Source organism: Sphaerodactylus townsendi, linkage group LG09 (genome assembly GCF_021028975.2).
Source record: "Sphaerodactylus townsendi isolate TG3544 linkage group LG09, MPM_Stown_v2.3, whole genome shotgun sequence".
NCBI lineage: Eukaryota > Metazoa > Chordata > Lepidosauria > Squamata > Sphaerodactylidae > Sphaerodactylus > Sphaerodactylus townsendi.
The window spans coordinates 87,846,169-87,872,516 of NC_059433.1; the positions used below are offsets into that span (position 1 = coordinate 87,846,169).

The 26,348-nt window shown below is 42.8% G+C and overlaps 1 protein-coding gene across 2 annotated transcripts in view; it reads right to left on the minus strand.

Moving 5' to 3' along the window:
• CPQ (carboxypeptidase Q) overlaps positions 1-18,990 on the minus strand; it is a 192,654-nt gene extending 173,664 nt beyond the window's left edge. The window contains exon 1 of one of the 2 annotated variants that reach the window (XM_048508632.1): positions 18,897-18,990. Coding sequence is in view for 1 of the 2 variants with exons in the window: in XM_048508631.1 (XP_048364588.1) it covers positions 16,954-17,009 (56 nt within the window). In the remaining variant the exon portion in view is untranslated. Of the gene's footprint in view, positions 1-16,953; positions 17,088-18,896 lie in introns of those variants that run through there. The other variant, XM_048508631.1, reaches the window with a different exon arrangement.
• Between the last annotated feature and the right edge of the window lie 7,358 nt (positions 18,991-26,348).

Sequence of the window (26,348 nt, forward strand, 5' to 3'; positions counted from 1 at the left end):
GTGGACTGCTAATTAGTTCATGTTTTCAAAAGTGCTTTGAAATTGAACAGGTTTCTTTTAAATTTCTCCTTTATGTGCTGAGATATTTTCCTTTATAGTGGATTAGGGCCAAACCACTGGGAATATTACTAAATCCTGCACAAGCTATGGGACATACATAAGAGCACTATTATGCCCTTTATGCTGGAGATTTGTGCCATCAGAATAGTAAGAAGGGATGATCGGAGGCTACTAAGTCAACAGCCATAAATCCAATTCAAAATGTCAACAAAGCAGTTTTCAAGGACCAAGGGGAGAACCACCTGTAACAATTCTGGACCAACCTAACTGGTCTACTACCGTGACCTTGACACTGGGACATTTATTATTAGAAAGTGACCTAAGCAGTTAGATTCCAGATCTTTTGACACTCAAAAGTTTGGTAGTGGAAAATGCCATCAAGTCACTGCTGACTTGTGGGGACCCCATTGACTTTTAAAGACAAGATAATTTAGGAAGTGGTTTGCTTCTGCCTGCCTCTGTGTGGGCTGAGAGAGTTCTGTGACTGGTCCAAGGTCACATGATGGATGGGGCATATGATTGCTGGACAGATCTGAAGTAACACTGGACAACTGACCAGGAGTCAGGAGATACACAGGGGCACTGCCATATACTTAACATTTTTGAAATGCTCTTCTCCGCTTATCAATAAATACATTGAAAAAACTGTGAGAAGTCAGTGTTGCTTTCATCCCCGTAAGTTTGATCTGTCAGACAATTAAATTGTCATCACCGGATATGGAAACATTCTAGTTCATACATTAAGTCTTCCTCAGGGCCTAATTAGATGTGATAAGGGAATCCACATATATGTGATTAGATGTGATAAGGAAATCCACATTCATGACTCTACCCAGTAATATTGAATGTGGGGATAGGGAGGTGTCTTTTTATAAACAAAACATGGACCATGCAGGAGAGGGGAGGTAAAACCTGCTTTTCCTCATCTTAACTTGGATTTTCAGCCCTTTCCTGCTAGCCCAAATCACCTGTGGTTCTGGAGAGGGGCAGAAAGAAAAATACTAATAGCAGAGAGCTCCAAGATAAGAAAGGTACAAAGGGGTTAACTTTTCATACACACTATTGTGTCTTTAAAAACAGCCCCTGTGTTCTTTTTAGTCACAGGCAAATATATACAAAATACATGGATCCATCTTACAACTGATTTGGTCTTCAGCATATAGCCCAAATCACACTGCTTTGCAAGTTTCTATTTAACTCTACTGTTATAACAAAAGTAAGCACAGTTTCTGTTGTCTCACTCTGTGGACCATGAAATTTACTATTTCAGGGTATGTAATGGGAAAGAGAACGCTGATCTGTATATATTTCACAGGTAAGATAGGAATCGGACTTTGAGAAGAAAAACATTTGAACAAGAGAAAAATATTAACAGGATAATGCTAAGCTCTTGGAGCATAAATCAGAAATTAGAAAACAGTGAGTAGAAGCTGGTATAGTAGGTAGCTAAAAATATGATCCAGAAAGTCATCTGTGCAAATCTCACTTCTGCTGGAGCTACCAGAAAGACTTGAGGCAATCCACTATCTCCCAGTTTCATCTTTTCCTTTCAAGGAGGATTGAGGCAGGACTATATAAACTGAAAGTACTTGATGAACTCAAATGGTAGGAGCAAAGGGGTGGGCATGGGCAAGAAAGAAGGCCAGGGAGATGGGTGGTGTTTTTCTCTGTGGCATATCTCACCGTGACATGCCTCTGAAGATGCCAGCAACAATACATGCAAAACGTCATGAGCAAAAACTACCACACCGTGGCCACACAGCCAAGAAAACGCACAACAGCACATTTATAAGATACTTGTGAACTAGCAGGTGTAGTTCCATGACCCATCTGAGGGCCTCATCCAAGATCACTTATTTAGGAATATTTGATCTAGTGGCAGAGTAGATAAACTTTGAAGGTTCTCTCCCCCTGCCCCAAAAATCTAAATTTCGGCAGATCCTTTGTCACGAGACATGCAGGCATGAAAGTGACAAGATCATACGTTGCACTATAATTGCCATCTTCAAACCACTTTGTATTAGAGTAATCATACTGATTTTAACTGTAAAGGCTCCAGGAAAAAAAAGCTGTTTGAAGTTTGCACCCAAAAGGTATCCAGTGTTAGGATGGAAATACAGTGATCTTTATTTAAATTGAAAAGAAATAGCCACAAACACACAACACGAGATAACCATCAGAAGGAGGGCAATGATGTTAAAAGGAAGAACAGTACACATCACAGGCATCACCGCCTAAGAACTTGTGTATCAATAACGGGCTAAATGGAAAGCAACAGAAACACAGGGAGCAGAAAAGCAGCCCAAAGGGATAAACTTGTAGCAGTGTTTCTATTTTTATACAGCAGCATTTCTTGAAATCCCAGTTGCCCAGCACAGATCAAAAGAAGCACAACTCATTTGTAATTCACAATGGGAAATGTGAAAAGGGAACAATGGGCTCAGGTTAATAACCACTTAATTGCTAAAGGGTCTCCTAAATCTGTGAATAATCAAATAGTTTCCTAAGCATTCTTTGTTTGATTTTCCTTTAAGGAAAACAGGAAATCATATACTCAGGAGTACACGAGGTGGCTTGGATAACATTGGATTAGACTTTAAAAGCCGCAGGGTGAGGGAAAGAAACTTGCATGGTACACGAGGGCGTCTGACACAGTTAGTAGCATCTAAGGGTAAGATTGTTATGACAGATGTGGAATAAATTGGCTCAGGGGTCAGCTGAATATGCAGTATAAAAGGAATTATGGGTTTTTTTGAGTTATGGAATTGTTTCCTCTCATGGAACAAGAGCAGCAGAAGCTGAAATTGGAGCAAATTAAGATATTTCTGCTATTTCCAGGTTGCCTGCAGTGATCGTTCTGAGCTTTTGGACACAGTCCTGTCTGTGCTTTGCTATGCACTGCAGAGAGATGCCAAACGGGTGCTTCCCCCACCAAAATATTTCTTGTACTTTTTTTCACTCCCCAGATTCCAGTCACAATGCAGCTCAATTTCCCCCCAAAAAAACTTGAAGGAGGTTGAAGAATAATTAATTCAGTCACATTCCCGAGCATATATTTTCTTGTACAGTACAAAATTTGTTCTTTTCTATTTTCAACTTTTATTTTTTCACTATCCCATGGATGACACGAAGTATGATACATACGCTAAGGGAGCATAGGGTGCAGCACTTTGCCTCTTTGTCTCTAGTACTGGGTCTACTCATGATTTTGCTGATAGAAAACTGACAGTTCAATACAAAAGCACAGCACTCTACACTCTTGGATTTCAGTGGGCTTACACTGGCATAATGATTTAGAGAGATATACATTGTATGGCATGTATACTTTAAACTTTCATTAACTTCTGTTATCTGTCTAGGAAAGAAAAATGGTCACAATTTTCATTCCCAAGTACCAAAGTGCTGCAAGAGAAACACCACTCAAACTGAGCCAGTGTTAAGTCATGAAATCTGTTAACATTCTTAATTGTTGCCTGTTATTCTATTGCTGCGATTCCAGCTCTTCAGTAGTCTACAGACAAAGCCTCATAACACAACAGGGAATTGGACAGATGAGTTAGAGTAGAATTATCTCATTATTTAGCTCATAACATCTTTGACCATAATACAAAGAAATCTGTTCTTGGTAAGTGAAGAAAAAAAATTATGTAACTTTCCAGCTCCATTAGCAGCTGAGAACTGGCCTTTACCTCTATTGTGGAGGTGGAGGATTTGTTAACAACTATTCTTGATATAATAATGATATGAGATGTTGAGTTGTTGCTTGGGAGACTAAATAAGCTTGTAGAGAATCTGGTATGCCTAGGAGTTAACACTGCTCTACCTTGTTATATTCAATTAATTGTTGCAATGCAATTTACCACTTGCCCTGTTAGAATTACAGTTAACCACACGGCTGGCCATTCCGACAGTGACGAAAGCCAACCCACCAGCATTTTCTTGTAGCAACAACTTGAATGACCTATTCTCGTGTGCTTTGTCTGCAATTTCTGAGCTGCCTCCACAGAATCTGACATTTGATTTCACTAACTGGACCCATAAAAACCAATGACTATTGAACAACATTCCTATAAACTGAATTCGCCTCACCCACCTATCATCCTACTGGGGAAACTCCTACTTCTCAGTCTGGCTCATGACAAACAGTATGTGCAGGGATGAAATCAAAAATGGTTGCAGCACAAGGGTAGGTAATATTTTTTGGTGAGTAGGCCCGCTACTCCAGTGCAACATCTACCTGTGAAGATTTCCAGTGAGAGAGGTGGGGGCTGGTTATGTGTTGTTAAGTGCCATCAAGTTGCTTCCGACTCATGGCAGCCACAAGAATCAATGTCCTCCAAATGGTTCTATTGTTAACAGCCTTGCTCAGGTCTTGCAAACTTAGGGACATGGCTTCCTTTATAGAGACAATCCAGTTGATGCACTGCAAAAAAAGAGGCTTTCTACCAACATGGCCTAGTCCATAAGATGTTCCTTAGCTTAATACGGATGAGCTGGCCATCTGGATCTATGCCAAAGCACATCGAGACTAGACTACTGTAACGCACTGTATGCTGCTCTCCCCTCAAAATCAACTTGGAAACTCCAACTGGCCCAGAATGTTAAGGACTGACCATTACTGGGAGTGAGACAGAGCATGCATATTACAGTCATGCTGCAGATGCGCCAATAGCTGCTCATTTGTTACCGAGCTCTGTTTAAGATATTGGCTATCAATAAGATATTGGCTACCAATCTTGATCCTCTTTGATCTGAGATTGCAGAGTGCTGGACTAGATGGACTCTGGTCTGATCCAGCAGGCTTTTTCTTATGTTCTTAGTAGCAAATAGGAGAGGATTGAGTAATCCTCACACACAGCCCATCATGGCCTTGGCCTCCCTTATTTGCAGGACCGTTACTCTCTTTATGATCTGCCATGACAACTTCACTAAAGGTCCCACCTGGGCGACGGGCATCCCTACATTCAACACATGTGAACAACAAGAATATAACGAAATCTAAAAAATCACTGGTTAGTCTTCCCACCTCCACAATTTACTACTGAAGCCGTCCAGTTTCAGCCCTGAATCTCAGAAGCAAGAAAAATAAAAGACTACTGAAATCCTTTCTTGTAATGCTAAATAAAAAAACAAACCAGCCCAAACCCTTCTCACCTATCAGGAAAACGCTCTCTTAAATGCATACCTCTGCAGTCAATGAATGACAGCTGTAATACAATCACTGCAAATTTCTGGAACAGCAATGACTTTGGAGCTGTCACTTTATTGGTTAGCCTGCTGTGCCAGCTGCTCTGCCACCCCTGTGGAATTATGGAAACCAAATACAGTCAGATTGTCAAATCACACAAAAGCCTCCCTTGAAAATCCTCAAACAGAATCCCTGCAGTGGAGGTGCGGTGCAATAATTGCACAGATAATAAATACCGCTGGGAGGTTTTTCTAAAATCCACAAATCCTGTTTTCAATTGAATTTATTGATATTTAATTTGTGAATGGCTGAATAACTTCTGCTGAAGTTTTTGCACTGGGCTGATAAATTAAGGGATAACTACACATTCTAGGTAAATACTGGGTAGTTCTATTTATACGCTACTTGCTAGTGACCACTATAAATAGCCATCCTATTCTTCAACACATTATTCTTGAGAGTTAATATCCATTGATTTGAATAAAACTAAAATTTACATACATGGAGTAGAAAAGAGCAAGAAAAATAAAAGACTACTGAAGTTCTTTCTTGTAATGCTAAATAAAAAACAAACCAGCCCAAACCCTTCTCACCTATCAGGAAAACGCTCTCTTAAATGCATACCTCTGCAGTCAATGAATGACAGCTGTAATACAATCACTGCAAATTTCTGGAACAGCAATGACTTTGGAGCTGTCACTTTATTGGTTAGCCTGCTGCTTACCAGAAAGAGTCCAGCAGCACCTAAATGAGGTTTCTGGCAGAGTAGGGGCTTTCATGAGCCACAGCTCACTTCTTCAGAGGCTGATTCCGCATGGGCCAAAAACAGCACTGTGAAAATGACGTGAAAATGGTGTAAAATGGTTTAAAACGGTGTAAAAGAGTTTATACTGTTTTCACAGCGTTTTCACACTGCTGCTTTTGGCCCATGCGGGATCAGCCAGACACACAAAGATATCCAAATATATTCAGGTCTACTGAATATGGTATTCGTCTTATTTGGGCATACAGATAACGTTACTCCCGAATAAGACCAAATCCGAATTTCACCGAATATGTTGGTATTGCTCAGCCCTAGTCAGGTCCCCCTGGCCACTAGGGGGATGAGAAGGGTAGGGTTGCCAGATTCAGGTTGAGAAACTCCTGCATGTTTGCAGATGTAGCCTGGGGAGGACAGGGCCCTCAGTGGGGTACAAGGCCATAGAGTTCACTCTTCAAAGAATTCATTTTCTTCAGAGGAAGTGATCTCTGTAGTCTGGAGATAAGGTGTAATTCCAGGGAATCCCCAGGTCCCACCTAGAAGCTGGCAATAGAGATAAGATGCATTCATTTCCCACCAAGAGATTTACAGCACAATAATATGAAGAATTATTCCAGTTTAAAGTCCTTTGAAATTAGTTTACACTGGATTAATTTTGCACAAAGGTTTTGCATAAACATTTTGCATAGAGAGCCAGCATGGTGCTTTCTCCAGCGTCTGTAAAGTGCTCGATCCTTCCCATCTACTTAAGAGTTCTTTCCTTCATCATATTTACCCAAAAGGAAGACAACCCTGAATTTAAGATGACACCCCTAAAAAGATTATATACAAAATAATGTTTTTATTACTGTACAGACCCATAACCTGTATATGAATGTAAGGAGACCCCTTGTTGTTGTTTTTTTAGGATTGGTTCCCTCCCCCTCCCCAGAAGTGTTATCAGGTGCATAGGATATCTTTCCCCATCGGACAAAGATGGCATTGCTACAAATTAAAGACCTTGCTCCTCCCTCTCTCTAGAAATTTATGAGCATTGACCCTAACTTAATGCCAGCAAACTACAAAATTGACCATTTTGAACCAGAGGATTCCATTAATCACTGTTCCCTTTGCTTAATTCCAACATTAATTCTTCAAAACACTGGTTTCCACTTTATGCGATACGATGAAGCACGTCCAACAAGCTCACTCTCAGCTGATCTTTACCAGAAAGTATTGCTGGCAGCCCAGTCAAGCCCCTTTTCTCAATTCTCAAAAGCGCATTCTAGATCGACAAATGCCAGCTGTCCGAAGTTATGGAGTGACATAATTTGAATTGCATCCTATTGTGTTAGGAGGTCTTTCTTTACGTTCCATCGGCACAGAAGCATTTGCTATTTAGGCTAAGCGCTAGGACTAAAACAGATATTTTATTTCAGACATGGGGGTCTTGCAGTCAGAATAGCTGTCAGTATATGTGATTTATTATTAACTAGCAGACTGCTCAGATATATTTATGCTAGTGGGGGACAATATGACTCTTCTGCAATGAATGTATAGAACTATCCCTGATCTTCAGTTCCACATTCCTTTTCCATTATAGCCTGTAGACCTTCCTATGACCAAAGGACCCCGGGCTATTTGGGTATTAGTGCTTCTGTCTAGCAGCCAGACACATAAATTAATAACCTTTCCTATCTCAGGAGCTCTAGGGAATCCAAGACTGAAATTTTATGTAGGGTCAACAACTGCAGAGAGGGACAGATGCTTTATTGTAGCTGAGGAGTGAAAAGTTAAGGCAACAGTAAGGGTCGGAGACGATGCAAAAGAGAACTGTACAGCATTTGGCTATCACCAGCTGCATCGTCGTCCATTCAACAATAAAGCAGAAATATTCTTCCTAAAAGTGAGAAGATATGAAGGCGCCTTGCATCAGACCACTGGCACCTCTAGGTCAGTACTGCCCATGCTGAGTGGCAGCAACTCTGAGGTTTTCCTTCTGCTGCTGGATAGCCTTTTAATTAGAGACAGATATATGAAGGCTGGGGGAAAGAAGGGGGTTCAGGGGACACACATTCTTTTTCATTTTTCAGAATTTTTTTTCCAATTTTTATGATGAAAAAATGGGAAGTGTTCAGAAAGCACTAAAAAAAGGTCCCTCCTGTGAATTGTTTCCACTTTGGGAATGGGGAAAATGCTCTTCAAAAGAAGGTTTCTCTCACTCAAAATGTATTAGAATCTGAAGACTGTATTCCATTTCTCAAGTGGAAAAATGAGAAATTTGGGGAGCCCAGGAAAAAAAAATTCTGTGATTCTTTCGTCTCTTTCGGAATGAGTGAAATGCTCTTCTCCCAAGGTAAATTTGCATTCAAAATATGTATTATGACAAATTTTACATAATACAACCTAGCATCCAAGATCAGGATCATTCCTCTGTATTCAGTGTATTTTTCCAGAATATGTTCATTGTTTAAATGTAAATAATTTTGACAACAGTTATTACACTAATGTGTTGTGATAACACAATATTAAAGAGTTCTGTGTTTTCAATGTTATAAATAACTTAACATCCAAATATGCTGGTTTGTCTACTCTTTTCATTTGCTGGGTACCTTTTAAATTATTTTCATGAATGAACACACAGGAATCTTTTTTTAAACCAGAATTTTAAGTCTACAGTGATAAATCCCCACCTCCTCTCAAAAGTTCAGAAACCAGAGCCATGGACTGACATCCCTTCTCTTCCATTTCCAAGTCCTGAGTAAGCCAGAAGGTCCAGCATACTTTCCTAGTTGATCCCCATGCAAAGTCAGAAACTGAAACCATCAACATAGATCAAGGTATTAAAGTGCATCCAATTGTACTTCTTCCTTCATAAGTTATGTTTTATTTAAAACGTTCACATTCTGCCTTTCACTGTAGCAGAAGGAGCCCGCAAAACCAGCGCCAGAATAAAGACTGCAAAAAGCAACGTAGCAGCAATATCCATAAACCACCACCATGACTCATACCAAAATACTGTCTTAAAAAACCATGGTAACAAAAAAACCAAGCCACTCTTCAACATCAATCTGCCACCTTGTTTAGCAGAAAGCCCTCTGAAAGACTGGTCTTCCTCTCCTCCTAAAAACCAACAGCAAAGCCATTCCAAACAGTTTGCACCACGACTGAAAATATCCATGATCAGGCTGAAGATGACTAAATGGCCACATGAGGGAAACCACAGCAAGTAAGAGGATAATGTAATTGGTGCTTGAGTTCTACATCAATCAAGGTATAATATAGGAGCAATCCTAAGATCTATTCAGAAAGTCCCATTTTGTTCAGGAGGCTTAGTCCAGGAAAGCATGGCTAGCATCGCAGCCTGTATGTCTGGTGTGCAGTCAAATATAATGTATGTATGTCACTTATAGTCTGCCTTTCTCATTGAGACTTTGGGATGTCATCCTCCAGGTGGGCCCTGGGGATCCCCTGGAATTGCAGCTCATCTCCAGACTACAGAGATCAATTCCCATGAGAAAATGGGTGCTTTGGAGGGTGGACTCCACAGCACTGTGCCTCACTGAGAGCCCTGTTCTCCCCAGACTCCATCCCCAAATCTCTGGGGGTTTTCACCCTGAATCTGGCAACCTTATGCGGCACCCATTCCCCACTGGTGGCCAGGAGGCATCTGTGAGACTCAAGGCAGATTTACATGGTGTACATCAGTAGAATCTATAGGATGAGAAGACATAAACAATAGAACTCACAAAGGTAAATTTTCCCCTTCAGTCATGTGCGACCCTGGGGTACCACTGCAAGCAGTGATTTCATAGGCAAGCCGTTTTTGTGGGGTAGTTTGCCATTGCTTTCCCCGGCTATTCTTTACCCCCTAGCTATGTGCTAGGTACTCATTTACCGACCAAGGAATGGCTGGCTGGCTGAGACATACCTACTTCTGCTTCCAAACATTTGAAACAAGATGATGTGGTCTCCTGTATAAAATACACCACATATCTTGGCCATTTCTGTTTAACGGTTTTTGAGAACATAAGTCTTTAACTAGAAGCAATTTAAATTCTTAATTTTTTTCTTTCACCAATACCACTTGAAATTGCTGGAAAACTCTAAAGCATTTTAGTATTAATCTCATAGATGCCAAAATCCCAACCAATTTCATATGAGGACTGCTCATTCTGTCTGTATGCAAGAAAACATTTACAAACATATTGAAGCACAATACATCCTGAGAGACATAAGCTGTTCCATATTCTTACTGCCAAGCCATTAATTCATGCCATTTGTTTTCCTAGTGGCCTTAATTCAGCTGTACAATATGATGGCTGGCCCTACATTCGAGCCATAAATCTTAAGGAATGATATAGCTTTCAGGTAGCAAAACCTGACTAGGCTTGTATGTGCCATCCTGACAGAGATTAAGAGACACCTAGAGAGTGTCCCCTTTCCAATTCTAAATACATGACAAAACATAAGAGTGCATATTCTAGTCTTACAAATGGCAAGAACTCGAATGCTGATCTTCAGGTTTTCCAGTTAATTGTAGCAGGAAAGGCAAGAGCAGAAAAAGTTTTCCTATTCTAAGTATACTTTCCACTGTCAATTGTCACATCCATGTTTCTATATGTCCAAACTCTGATGCAGTTTCACACTGTCCAAGCAGAAGCTAGCTGTTGCAAACAGGACCCACGCATCATTTCTCTGGGACCAGTACAAACTTGTATCATGCCATCAACAAACCCCACTTTATATACGCTCATAAATCTATGAAAGAAAGCTTAATTTTGCTTCTGAAATGACATAAATAGACTGTATCACAGCAATGGGTTTGCAGCTCAAGACAGGATGAGCTATCCTGGTAATATGCACCCATTTCCCCATGGGGACAAGCTGTGAGGCTGAAATATTTATGCTGAGGCTGTTAGCAAATAGAACTAGATGCTTCCCTAGGAATCATCCAGGAAAGCTACCAATATACACTCTCTCTCCTCCCTACCCCATCCCCCACCCTTGCATGGAAACATATGAAGATGCTTTCCAATGAATTAAATCATTGATCAATCTAGTTTAGGACCTGACAAATCCCAGGAATCAAATGACCAGGGTACCTAGAAATTTCACTATGTCATCTAGAATTTTTAGAGATGATTGTATAGCATCTCTCTCACACCTGAAGTTGCCTTATGCTGAGTCAGATCACCAGTCTATCAAGGTCAGAACTGTCAGACCAGTATCTTTTCTCCAGCGCCTCAGGTAGAGCCTTTCATATCACCTACTTTTAGCTGGAGATGCCGGGAACTGAATAGGGACCCCGTGTTGTCAAGTAGGGGCTCTTTCACTGAGCCACAGCCCTTCCCAACTGGTCAGGGGTGGGGGATGTGTTTTCTTAAAATACTCTATTAAAATCTCCTGGATTATTTGCATCAAATCCCAGAAAGATGATGCTGAGGTCCCTCTATGTATGATCAGCAATTCTTATTTGAAGACCAAAGCACTAAACCCAACCAGTTTTTGTTCCGGTGAAAAGGAGAGGAGGGGTCCCCTTTGAGCACCCAGAAGGCTATGTTTGGGGTCATGGGACCTGCATGGAAAAAAGTCATGTGGAATAGGGTCTGTAACAAGGAGCAGAATTGGCCAAGATTGAAAAAAAAAAGCTGGATGGATCCAACTCAAAGCTTATTTATCATGTTGCACGAGAATGTTTTGTTGCAAAATATTTGTTGCAAAACATTTGTTGCAAAAATAAATGTACATGAAGTTATTATCATTGGTTGTTTATATGCAAACCTAACTGTAAACCATTCAGTGGTGGTGGGTGAATTCATTTGTCAACCAGTTTCTTTCTATATTGATTTCAATATTAAATTTAATGGAGCTTTTTACAGCAATAATAGAATGATAAGAAGCTGGGAGAATTTAGCCTTGATTGAGAGATCAGTTTTTCAAGGAAGTATGAAGAGGTTAGCATTAGGTTTAGCAACAGCAGCGCTTAGAAAACATGGTCATTAAAATATGAAAACCTGAATGCTGAGAAATGAGCCTAGCTCGTAGGGCCACTGAAAATGTGTCAAGACGTGTCCTCAGTTATTGTCAGTTTCCACTGCCAGCAGTTTTCTACTGCCTCAGGCAGAGAAAGGGCCTCCCAACTTCTGGCATCTGAGATTCTTTTACTGAAAATGCCAGGGATTGAACTGGTGACCTGCATGCAAAGCACTGTGCTCTACCACTGAATAATAGTCACTATGCACAGGAATTCTACACATGAGGGAAGGGAGGGGGCCCGGCATCTGGACATGGCCCACCCACCCTGGTGGAGGGAGGGAGGAGGGGTGGCATGCAAGGGAAGGGAGGGAGGGGCCCGTGGGTGCATCTGATTATGGCCCACCCACCCTGGCGGAGGGAGGGGGAGGGGTGGCATGCAAGGAAAGGGAGGGAGGGGGCCCGACATCTGGACATGGCCCACCCACCCTAACGGAGGGAGGGGGAGGGGTGGCATGCAAGGGAAGGGAGGGAGGGGGCCCGGCATCTGGACATGGCCCACCCACCCTGGCGGAGGGAGGGGGAGGGGTGGCATGCAAGGGAAGGGAGGGAGGGGGCCTGGCATCTGGACATGGCCCACCCACCCTAACGGAGGGAGCGGGAGGGGTGGCATGCAAGAGAGGGGTAGGAGGAGGCCTGGCTTCTGGACATGGCCCACCCACCCTAGCGAAGGGAGGGGGAGGGAGGGGGAGGGGTGGCATGCAAGGGAGGGGAAGGAGGGGAAAAATTCACCCTGAGAAAACTGCAGAGCTGCGCCTTGTTCTGCTTCTTATAGTCCAAACAGCTACATTTTGATAGACAGAGGAACACTGGAAAGTGTCTAGCCAACATTAACACCAATAAATCATTCTTGGAATAAAGATATTGCTACAACCAAACAGCATCTCCCAAATGGTATTAATATTCCGGAGCTGGCTGCTGGTCTTAACCATAGTGTAGCACCTGAGACTAATGTCCAATTTATCTAGTAAATGCAAGAACTCTACAGAGCCAACTGGAGGGTTCCCTGTCGAATGCCTGCCTTGTACTGTAGGAAAAGAAGCAATTACTCATCCACACAAGAAGGCAGCTAGCAACGGTGTTGCTCATGGCCGTTTGGGCAATGAAGAGAGTTTAGCTGTGCTACTGCTGCTGACTTCATTTGTTGACGATGGATCTTTTTTAATACAAAGACCACCTATTACTCATGTGCAGAACAGTACGGCTGTTTTCAGGGCTCTGTTTCTATGAATAATAAACAGCAAACTTGGCATAGACATTGGGTTTCATGATAAACTTGCAACCATTTGTGCGGGTGTAGGCACAAACTTCTGAACGTATCTAGAATGGTGGAAGACTTCCAAAAACATGGTGCAGTGCAAATACATTCTTTGGAAATTGCCAAAATAAATTAAAACTACAGTTCTAAGAAATTTCTGCTGTCCTCTCAAGGGTGTTAAACATAATGAATGATGCATGTTCTCACATTTCCCAAAACTGGAATTCCACTTTCCCCAATTTCACACCACGGGGAACAACATCAGTAAAATATTGCTTTTCCAGAAACTGGTGGGAGAGATGCAAAAGTCCACACTGTTCTCCAAAGGGGGCAATAGAAGTAATTGGTGAATAACAAAAATCAAATGTGTTGCTAATCATAGAGGTAGGTAGAATTATCACATATTGCAAGGACTTCTGGACTGATGACCATAATCCCATGCTTCCTTAAATCTCATTCCTGCATAAACTTACTTGATAGTATGTGATGTTGAATTTAGTAGAACTTATTAATCAGTGAGCATGGTCAGGATTTCCACACAGAAATCCGATTAAGACATGACACTTTCCTTGTATCTGCTTGTTAAGCTATCTAAAAAGCTCTTGAAAGCAATTCTATTCATTTTGGCCCAAGGAAATACCTGCTCCTTTTCAAATAAGACAAGCACTACTGTTTCCAAATCATACCGTATACCTGATACATTCTTTCTTGCCACCTTCCTCGTGACTTGCAAGAAGGGCTTGATTGCATTCTAATAATTGTACTGAGCTACAGTTCTGTTCTACGGGCTGGATATTACAGAATGTTTTCCATGGGTAGAAGCAGTGGTTGGATTCAGCAGGCTCACACCACTTTGGCAGAACCAGTTGTTAAAATGGTGCTTGTAAACAACCAGTTGTTAAATTATTTACATTTCACCACCGGAACCGATTGTTACATTATTTGAATCCCACCTGAGGGGCAAGACTTTCTTGCTTCACCCTTCCTGCTGCATCCCAAAATGCCTCTAGTCCACATAGCTCCTGGGTCAGGAATAGAATTGGGGCGGGGCTGTAGGAGAAAGGGGGGGGAGGAAATAGTCGTGTTCCATGGGCAGAAATTTCTCCATCTTTGGAAACAGCCCACTGGATCCAAGCTAATGTATGTGAAGTATTTTAATGGTTCTGTGGAAAGGCTAGAGAAGCCAGAGCATAAACCTTACCCTTGTTTCCAGTAGAGGGCTAACCAACAAGCATACAACATATCCTGAAACATGTCACTGATCTGATGATGACTATTAGTCACACACAATCAACAGAAGTCACAGAAAGGAAAGCCAGACCTGAAAACTCCTTCAACCCTATCTGCCCTTAATGGCTGCAAGCATTCCTTCTCCATCATTCCAAAACAGGCTGAGATTCATTCAATGCATGTGTTTCCTAATTAGGAGAGAACAAGCAAACAAAAGTCTATGCACTCACCTATTTCCATGCAGGCCCCACCCCCAGATTCACACAAAGTTTCCTTTTGTCCCTGCCCAAGGTACCAGAAATTTTGAAATAAGAACATGCCTATTGGAATTTGTCACCACATTGGTCCCTTCCGCACATGCAGAATAATGCACTTTCAATCCACTTCCACAATTGTTTGCAACTGGATCTTGCTATTCCGCACAGCAAAATCCAGCTGCAACGTGCATTGAAAATGAATTATTCTGCATGTGCGGAACGGGCCATTGACAGCAGATGAGGTCAGGGTTTTCCTGATGCCTGTCACCCTCAGGGTAGTAGAATTCATTGGTCATTCTAAAACCATAGTTTAGCCTGGAACTTTTTGGAAAGACTTAGGCCTGTTCCACAGAAAAGCTTCTGGGCTGTCTCAAAAAGAAGGCAGTGGTTTCTGAACACTCTTTTTGACAGCTTTAATTAATCAAACGGTATCTAAAACCGACAAGATGTGGTCAGTCAGCGCTATATACAAAAATCTAAAGCCCTTTTTTCACGGGAGGCATGCAGGCTCCCAATTTCTTTTGGAACCTTTTTGTTTGATCCAACAGGGCAAAGTGTAGCTCTGCAGTGCCATTTCAAGTCCAGAAAACAGCATGGAAAAGAAAGACTTAAGCCTTCCCGCATATACCATTCCCAATCCATATTAGGCTTCCACAAACCAGACACAATTGGAGCTCGATTCACAGAACTTCCTAGGGTTTCATCTGGTTGGGCCCTGATACACCATCTTGACCCTTACGATGTTCTCTTGTCCCCTTCGATTCTCTGCATGCTTCTCTTTTTTCTCATTTTTTAAAATGTGCATCAGCAATGCCAAATGAACTATTATATGAAGAAGAACTAATTTACTACAAAGCATGAAAACCCAGCCCAAACCTGCAGGTCCCTTGGTTTTGTTTTGCTACATTCTGCCTAGAATCCCAAAATTTAGTTCTGCCTAGAATCTGAAGTCCCAGTACCAACGCTTCCATAATAACAAAATTAACCACACGAGAACCTCTTCTGACATCTTCCATCTTCTGTTGCATTTCTATCCTCAGATAAACCTTTTCAGCGCTGGGGTTCATTTCCTCTGTGTATCCCTTGTGCAGATATGCAACATTACCAACGCTTATTAGCATGCTAATGATGTGAATAATATTCCATACAACCTTGATCTTAAACTGGATCTCTGGAGCCACCCACCAGGGTTTTCAAAAATTCTAATACCCCCACCCCACTGTACTCTCTGTTTTAAAAATAATCACAGCATCAAAATAAAACCTGACAATCTGCTGCAATGCTTATATTAATACATTCCTGAAGAAATACTTAAAATGGGTTTTGCTGGAAGATCTCTGGCGGCAAATGATAGAGCAGACGGGTTCAAAAAGCATTAAGAGGGATATGGAAGAAGTACAGATACAGAAGTAAAGTGGTAACTCTCAGTATGAAAAGACTTCAATGCCTCCTAGTCTTGTCAACACATCAGGTCAAAGGACAAGACAGGACAGCAGAACTCAGGTTTTAAAAGACAAAGCAAAACAAACAAACAATGCCTGCTATTTGTTTTCTACTATTTCCCTTTGTATAATTTATTGAGACAACATTCTGAGCATCTAGGTATATTCTTTGCTGTTCATAATGTAAGTCACTGATTTCCAACAGACTTCAGAAGAGGGAAATCATTTGTGTTGTTGCCTATATACAATGACAAGTAAGGTCATGCCCACGTTCAATTCAGGGATGGTGGAAATCTTGATTTTTAAAAAAAGTCCTGGATAAGTTTAGCCCACGCAGGGACTACACAGCAGGATGCCTGTATAGAACTAGCAGGGGCTCCACAGAAAGAGCAAGGACGGGCAGAAAGTCAGTAGAAAAAAGCTTTGCCTGGTGAATTTTGGTTTGTCTGTTTCAGGTACAAGAGCCCTATGGGACGGGGGCGGGGTTTATAATATGTATAGAAAGTACACAGCCAAAACATTTCCTATGGCCAGATAGGCCCTGGCTAGTTTGTCAACTTAATGGCATTCCATGAAACCGTAAGTATCCTTAGTCTTCCACCAGAAATCCCACCAAGAAGGGCTCCTCTGCCTCTTGCAGCAATGAAACAAAATCACTGTGCATGCAAGGTGCTATTATTAGCACAGGTAACCGGAGGGACAACCTGCAGCTGCAGGGCCAGCTTGGTGAGGGGCGAACCCACCTGCAATTAACCAGCTGCAAACCTTCGCAGCCTTCTGCAAACGTTGCCCTGGTCATGAGCCCCAGGCTCCCTCGCTGCAAACGGCAGGCGCCTCCTCCGCCCCTTTACAATATCGGAAGACCAGCAAGAGTCAGTGTCTGAGGGGAGGTGGCTTCCTGGTTTCTCTTAAAGGTACAAACCCTTTTCTTCCAACCTTCCTCAAATTCCACCTTGGCCATGCGGCCTTTGGGCGAAATTAATCTCTTAATTTCACTTTCCAAGTTGTTAGGAAGTGGAACAGAGGTGTGTTGACCCGCGGGAATATGAGACTGGCAGCAGGGACGTGTTTTGCCTGTGTAAGGAGACATGCCTGTGCTGCACGTGAGATAACAATAAAAAGGCCTCCTGTTGTCCCGCGTGATCATCCTGCTGCTAAATGAAATGCTCGTGCATCTGGAGGAAGGCTTCTGCCTGCGCTTGGCCCCGCTGTTCTCTTTCCTGCCGCTCACCAAACGGTCTATAGGAGAAGTGAAGGCCGCCTGTGTCCCGGCTGGGGGGACTGCGCAGGTGTTGCAGGTTGCTGTCAGCCTCTCCGCTCCTCTCGCAGAGGCCCCCTTCCACACATGCACAATAATGCACTTTGCAGCTGGATTTTTGACTGCAAAATCCACTTGCAAACAATTGACAAAATCCACTTGCAAACAATTGGGAAAGTGGATTGAAAGTGTATTATTCTGCATGTGCGGAAGGGGCCAGAGCGCGCCCTTATCCTAGGAAGGCAGGTGTACCTCTTGACATAACCTGAAGAGACCTGGCTGGCTATTGGGATGTCCTTGGAACAATGGTTTGTCAATAGCTGTGTCAACAGCGCCAAGAGAACGTTCAGTGCCAGCGGGCTTTGGAGAGCCTCCTTAGTTCCAGCCCAGGGAGAAGCACGGAAAAGGGGAGATCAGGTGGAAGAACTCAGGTCTGCAGTGGGGTGTGTGTGTTTAAGATGCAGTCCTACTGGAGAATCCCTCCCGTCTGACTCAGTTGCACTTGCCTCCAAGGAAGCATGCAGAGGAATTAACATCATCTCTCCCACCCATCACATAACTGAAAGGTTGCCAGCTCCAGGTTGGGAAACTCCTGGAAATTTGGGATGAAGGCTGGTGAGGGCAGGGTTTCGGAACAAGAAGGAACTCAAGTGTCTATGCACAGTCTATGCACAGTCATTCGCTCCAGGGAACTGGTCTCTAATAATCTGGAGATCAGCTGTAATTATGTCCAGGCCTCACCTCGATATTGGCAGTCCTAAATAAGTGGTGGGTGGAATGGGGAAAAAATGTCCCCTGAATGAAATAATAGGATATCATTTAAATTTCCTAATTCAGGGTAACCCCCTACAATAGGTTCCAATAGGTGCTTCAACATTCAACATCCGCTATTGCTACATAAAGATAGTAATTCCGTCTTGCTGTTCAAATCGCTCTTCTTTTTATGGGTGGGGGAGCAGAACACAGATCAATAGAACCAAAGAGGGGGTTCAGAGATTTAGGGGCTCCCCCTAACCCCCATTCATTCCCTCTCACAGGAAACCTTAATGATAAAATCTGATTGGTCTCTAAGGTGCTACTGGACTTGAATCTAAATATTCCACCACAGACCAACACAGGAACTCTCTGAAACTATTGTTTCAAAGATGGCAATAAGTCCTAAAGGAAACCAAGCTGGGTGGTATTGCCCCTGAACTCCCCATTGCCCGGGAAGGTGGAAAGTTTGTAACACCACTCCCTTCCCCACACTGAGCCCTTTAGGGATGAGGTGGCCTATAAATTTAATAAATAAAAATAATAATAAAATAAATCCTTTGGACCCCAGTTTGGGGAAATATGCTTTCCCACGCATACAACTGAGATGAAATGAAAGTAAATGCATTTGTTCATATACATAGAAAGAAACAATAAAAGCAGGAATGAGCATACCTTGCAACGGCTGTCCTAAAGTCTCCAGTACAGTCCAAATGACTAAATACTGAATTTGCAATCTCAAGAATCAGTCAAGTACTGCAGCCCCTCCTTCAACAAAATGAGCTGTGTGCCAGTTCACTTAGCAACTTCAGATTCTCTGACTTAGCTTCAGTTGACTTAGTAGCTTCAGATCCTCTGAAGATGCCAGCCACAGATGCAGGTGAAACGTCAGGAGAGAATGCTGCTAGAATACGGCCATGCAGCCCGGAAACCACACAGCACCCCAGTGATTCCGGCCATGAAAGCCTTCTACAAATACAAAGGTAAGATATTTCAGGGCATGATCAAAAAGTAAGACACTCTGATTGACAGGAGGAAGTTTCCAATCAAACTGAGTGTATGGAGGGGAAAGACAGGCAGTTTTAAGAAAAATCCTCCTTGGGCATCTTTATATGGGTAGAGCTGGATAGGATAAACAAAACAATGTAGAGACCAGACTTTCCCCAGCACACAACCGACAAGAAATATAGTAGAATGATCCAGGCAGGAAGGTCCTCAATCAAAATATCCTACCTCTGCCCCAGAGTCTTCTCATATGGTCATGGCATGTACTGTACCAGTACTCCAAAGAATCATGCAATTGTCAAGTATAAGAGACAATAGCACAACTGTATGGTAATGATTGTTCTTGGCAGCTGGCTCACATCTGTGTAACCTATTTCCCCAAACCCATCACAGTGATATCTGAACATCTGGTGATTTTTCCCTCATCCCTCCCTTGTCACCTACACCCCAGAAAACATCACATATCTTAAGCTATCTCGTATGCTATAATTTCCTCTTCCTTCCTGTCTCCATGGGTGTTTTAATATTTAATTGATGATAAGTGAAATCAACAATGTGAAGCATTTGAACAGAAAGAAGCAACCCCATCCCAAAGATACAGCTGTAAAACAAAAAGATCTTACAGATGTGGCGGAAAACAATGACTCATTTATGCATTCTTTATCATAGCTGATATGAGACACTCTGATGCATGTTCACGACTGGAATGGATCTCCTCTGTCATCCAGGCCTATCAGAATTGATGATGTGAATGGATGTTTTATCAAAACATGCTGCGAATCTCAATCCAAGCTCCCTTTAAACTTCCCCTGGGGAAGGCGAAGGGAGCAATTTGTATGAAATAAGAGCTTGCACCAAGAATGACCTGGCAGAAGGGGAAGTGGAGAAAATCTTGCTGATTTGCTAGCCATGGATGAATTTTATCAAGTCTGACTTTTTTCTCTCCTCTTGTGGCAGAGATTTGGCCCTAGTGGGGCTTAGGGGCTCTCAACCCTTGGCCCAGGGCTCACAGCCCGAGAGCTTCTGTACTTAGCTTCATAGACCCCAACCAGCCCACAACTGTGTGTGTTTTCAGTATGTATTTGTTTTTGCAAATTGTTTTTGCAAATTGAAACTCTTTTTGTGGCCACTTTGGCCTGACAATGTGTCAGACTCTGCCTCCTGGGGGTTTAAGCCCAGAACGGGCATGCCTTCCACCATTTTTCTTTCTTTAGCCCGCCCCACACATGCCTCAGCAAAGGGAAGGGGGGTTAAAATGCTCTGAGCCCTCTCTCCCCAACCCTGGTCCACCCTCTGATTGCTTAGGTCTGGCAGGGCTTTTCCTCCCAGAAAGGGTTGTGCTTCAGAAAGTCTTGCCTGGAGGTAGGGCCACCCCAGGTTCTGCCAGTGCACTCCAGTTGGAGGAGGGGGGCTGATTCCCTTCAAGTATCTGAGCCATTGGGCCTCTCTCTGTGCTTCCCTCCCTCATTGCCCCCCACCCCCCCAACCTGAGGCTTCAATACAAGCTCGTGCTGGCTGGTGCAACTCCCAAGAAGTGACCACCCCTTGTCCCTCCTGCAGTTCCTGTCCCTGGCTCACTCCAGCCCTTGAGTTGTGAGTCAACCTGGACTGGAGAGATGTTCCTCTGCTCCTCCTCCAGACAGCTGATGGCAGGTGAGTCTGCCTGGGCTCATGTGGCCTGTCCCACCCAGCTGCCTCCACCTCTTCAGCACTGTTTTGCTGGGCCATCTGGGGATGTGGAGGGCTTTTTCCACCCCACCAACACTGCTGCAGCCACTGGTCTGATCCTTATGCTAACAGTGGCCAAGAGGGAGGCAGAAAGAGGACTGTGGCTCAGGAAGGGGCCATGGATCAGTGGTGGCGCATCTGCTTGGCATGCAGAAGGTTCCAGTTCATTCCCTGGCATCTCCAGCTGAAAGGACCAGGTAGTAGGTGATGTGAAAGACCTTTGCTGGAGGCCCTGGAGATCCATTGCCAGTCTGAGTAGACTGTAGACCATGATGGACCAATAGTATGATTCCGAATAAGGCAGCTCCATGTGTGCCACTTCATTTGTGAGTCAATCCTTCAGCTCCTACGCTGCCTCCAGGCTGGCCTCCAAGGCTGTGGGTAAGAGGGAGGAGGGCTTTGCTAGCCCCAGCCAAAATGCTTGCTTAAATAAATAGCTTTGTCAGAATAAGAGCAGATCGCATTACCTTTGCATGTGAAAACACTTATTTCTGAACGTCGTAAGCGCCGTTTAATAACTCCCCATCTTTTCTGTCTCAATTTCCAGTATATAAAAAAGGAATACTCCAAAGAGCCTACGAGAGAAGAAGCAGCGAATATTTGTGACATGCCAGAAGAAATAGACATTGAGCTACAAATGGCCTGTGAGACATGTGAACTGCTAACCAGGATCTTCCTGATTCAGCAGTATGACTTTAATTAATAGGAACCGACTTTGGACACTTTTGGAAAGCAGCAGAAAGTGAGCGCATCTTCGAGCCCTCGATACCGCTTTCCGTTTTTGCTAAACTGAAACTACAAAGGTTGAGGCAATGAACCAGAAGGAAACTCAATCCAAAAGGCTCAGTTAATTATTATGGGGCTGACCGTATAGAAATACACCTGCCAAGGCATGAAAAACACATCAGGACTCAAACATCTGGAGAGGAATACAAGCCAATATGTTTTAATGCCACTGAAAGTCATCGTACCGAGAAAGCGGCAGTGGTAGTTGAATTAAACATTTCAGGTTAAATAAATATCAGCTAGAATTTAAATCAGGGCATAAGAAGGAGGATAAGTTTTAAGCATCATTTCCCAAGCTTGCCGTTCCCCCTTCTGTAGGAACGAACAGGCAGAAGAAATGTCATAAAAATTGAAGGAGAGAAGATTTGGTTAAATTAAGAGCCAAAAACGATGCTCCCTTGTAAGTAAGCAGTAATTGAACCTTCCAACCATGTACTAATTTCCCATTTAAGCATTTCTCCAGACTACAAACTTGGCAGCTTTATACAAATGCCCCGATGCTTGGTTTCCCCCCCACGCTCTAATCCCCACAAGTAGTAAATGATTTGCTAGCAAATTGTTATGCCAGAGATTTAGAATTTTGGTTAATTATTTCTATTTTAAGTTCCAACAGGCTGTAGGCTTAATGAGCTAAACACTGCAAAACATGTATACAATTGAGTTTCTAGAATCCAGATGTCTTGAGGAGGTCCTCAGCTGGCTAGAACACTGACAACTCGGTGGGAACATTACAAACGTGGGCATAATGTAAAGTCCAGAACTCTGGTGCTTCTGAACGTTCCACCACACTAGAAAGAAGCATTTCTCAACACCTTCCCAAGAATGGAATTCTTAGGTTAGATGCTGATCCCCTTTTCTCAACCAGTAGTAAAGCAAACATATTTTTGTTATGGAGAGCCAGATCTTCTATAGAATAATTGAAACCTTAAAATCTGGTGAAAGGATTTGAAACCTGGAAGTGATTTAACCCTTTCATACTCACTGTGATCCCAATAGTATCTACACCCCCAATCTGTTATTAGTTCCGGCGTTAGAAAGTGCTTTGTCTTTTCCCCCTACTGGGGCTACTAGCTTGGAAGACAGTTTTTATTTTATTTTTATTTATTTATTTTGGATTTCTAGGCCACTCATTCCTGAAAGGGCTCAGGAAATGAGGAATTTTTATTAAGGAAATGGTCCTGGGGGAAAGCATTAGAGGGTGGTCCCAATCCAAATCAGCTTCCCAGATGCTTTTACCCTATGTACCAGGTCATCAAATCCATTCCATTCCATTCCAGAACCTTTATTAGGCATAAAACTGGTGTGTGTCAAGAATTCCAAATACAATAAGAAGGTCATTATTGCACAACTTGTAGTACACAGAGTAAAAATATAGCAACAGCTTCCGAAATTTCAACATTAGAATTATTTAGAAGCTGAGCCATTTTTAACTTATCAGAAAGGAGCATAAATCCTGTGGGTAATACAGTCCTCAGATCAGTTCTAATGTTGTTGTATTTTGAACAGTAAAGCAAAACATGAGAAAGTGAATCAGTTGTATCAGGACAGAATTGACAGCAACGCTCGTTTTGTGGAATATTAGAAAAGCGACCTTGAAGATGTACTGAGGGAAAAGAGTTACACCTTGCTCTAGTCATGACCCATCTGCAATTGTAATTAACAAGTTGTTCCAGGTATATAGCAGGGCTAGATTTCTGAGGGATAATCCCAAAGAATATTGGAGAGCAAGGGCTTTGCGCTTTGCTCAGGAGAAATTGATATTCTTGATCAAATAATCTAGTCTTTAGACGATGGTAAATCTCCGGAGCGGTGAGCATTTGTAGGGCCTCCCATGAGAAGGCCAAGGAAAAGATCTGTTTTTCAATATGTAGCCACCATTTCGAAAGCTGAAGCTCTCTCATTTCTAACAGGTCATCAAATCACAGATTCCCCAACAAAAGTGTTGTTTGAAACCTAAAAAAGAGGTGCAGAAAGAATAATATATTTCTGTTTTTGACACATGCAGCTGAAAACCAGAAGCCCAGGCTCAGCTTTGGCCTGTGTGGCTTCTCACCATTCTGAGTTTTAAAGTTGCCCAATTAAGCACATAAAATTTCTGTGGTCATCACCTGCGTAATGTGCCCTGGGTCTCCGAAGGAGTCAGCTGTGCAGTTATTGACTAGAGAAGGAAAAAAGGGGTTCATTCAAACATTCTCATTGTATTACCTTTTATTTAAAAAATGACCCCTGGAGCACTAGGCTCCTTGAAAGAGCTGAATGTGAAATTGACTCTGCAGCCATTTCATTCAACCAAAATTCCCAACGTGCGTTTTGGGGAAGAAAAATGACTGCCGTAGTAGATAAACTGATCAATTACTTCGTTGAATGCAGACTGGTGGAAAAGAGATCAAAAGCACTGCATCTGTGTGGAAGCAAAAAAGTGCTTGTGGAAGAGATGATGGAGAGGTTTTCTAGAGTCCCCCAATTAGCCCTATGAGCCTAATAAGGAGCAATTTCTGTAAGTCCTTCTGCAAGCGCAGCCCTTATCAGCTACTGGGAGAGAGAAAAAGTATCTGCAATAGTTGCTAATATGAAAAATATGTGTTGCAGTCACTGAGAATGGAAAATGCTTTGTGTAGTAATGAGGCCTTCGCTGATTTTGCTCTTCTTAATTCCATGCCCACCCCTTGCCCCAGCAGCAAGCTGTGATATCTTTTCACATGTATGAAGAAACCCAAGAAAAATATTCTTCTTTCTCACACACAAACCAGCAGATGCAAACTAGGTGTGGATGTGATTTTAAAAAACTATACTGACTAGACCAATCAAAACTGTTGTGGTTTGAAACGGCTGGAGATGTGTGAGCATCTTCGTACTGTACTCAGTGCTGTATGTATACATAGACTAATTTAGACAGAACAATTGAGATATTGTGAACCAAGACATTGTCTGATTCAAGGCTTGTCTGTGGACCCAGCTGTCTGCAATGCTTGATGTATGGTTTGATGCCCTTAAAAATCACTGGAAGTGGGGTGGTGGTAGAAATACAGTTTGAGACTACAACACTGGGAAAAGGGAGTAACAAAACCTTGCATTGTCGACTTCCTTCTGGCTCAGCAGATTAAAGGAAAAACTGCACGGAGGCACAGCTGCTTTTGTGTGCAATGTTGCACACACTGGAGAGGCAAACATTTCATACATCACCCTTGAGTTGTAGCATACTTGTAGAGATGTGACCACATTTTGTGAACATGTTGTTTTGATTTGGAAATGCCATGTCTGCCTTCCTTCTCCCAGTTTGGGAAGAAACAGAGTCATCCTTTTTCCTGATCGTAACCACAAACTCAAAACATCACTGCTGAAGCTGACTCCTGTTTTTGTGTCAGTTGCTTTTAAAATAATGTCAAAGAAACCAGGCTAACTCAATCCCATCAGATCTTAGAAGCTAAGCAGAGCTGGCCCTGGTCAGCATGTGGATGGAAGTTCACTAAGGAAGGCCAGGATTGCTATGCAGGCAGCTGATGGCAAACCACCTCTGAATGGATGTCTTTTGCCTTGAAAACCCTACAAGTCAGCTGCAATGGGGTGGCAGAGAGAGAGTGAGAGAAATCAAGAGGACCAGCCATGAAAATTGGGCAAAATAAAATGCTTCAGAACAACAACATACATGAAAACTAAGCAAGAAAGGCCACATTCATACAATTCTACATAATTGGCAAAAAGGTTGGTCAGTTACATTCATAAACTTTGAAAATTCAGCACAACTGAGTGTCAAATTAAAGATGAGTTTGCCCACTGTTCGCTGATCATGCAAGTGACATATGTGTATGCAAGGGATATGGATTGTGGAATGTTCATGACCCTCCTTAATTTTCTGGATATAACTATTTTGATCAGAAATGCACATCTGCATTACAATCCAGGGCCAGTTATCACACACAAAACAGACCAGCAGACTTGGTACCTGTTTATAACACCAGATAACCCTAGTCGTTTTTAATGCCATATATGGTATGTGGTTGGAAGTCATCTTTATTGTAAGGGGTATGACAGTCAGTGCAATCTGGGGGGAGGAAGGAGGTAAGTGTTCCAAGGCCAGGGACAACACAGCCACAGCACAGTCACAACATCTCCTAAGAAGGCAGCAACCCAACAGTGATACTCCCCCTACCTCTGTTGGGGGCTGCACCACCATTTTTTTTCTGGTGTGAGTTCATGCTGGCAAATGGGAGTCTTCCCAGTCTGAAAGGGCTCAGGAACCTGACATATGCCAGCCCCACCCTTGGGAATGCCCCACCAGCATTGGCATGAAGAAGAGTTTGACAGGAGCAGCAGTGGCATAGTGGTTAAGAGCAGCTGTACTCTGATCTGGAGGAACCTGGTTTGATTCCCTGCTCTGTCACTTAAGCTGTGGAGGCTTATCTGGGGAATTCAGATTAGCCTGTACACTCCCACACATGCCAGCTGGGTGACCTTGGGCTAGTCACAGTTCTTCAGAGCTCTCTCAGCCCCACCCACCTCACAGGGTGTTTGTTGTGAGGGGGGAAGGGCAAGGAGATTATAAGCCCCTTTGAGTCTCCTACAGGAGAGAAAGGGGGGATATAAATCCAAACTCTTCTTCTCTTCAAA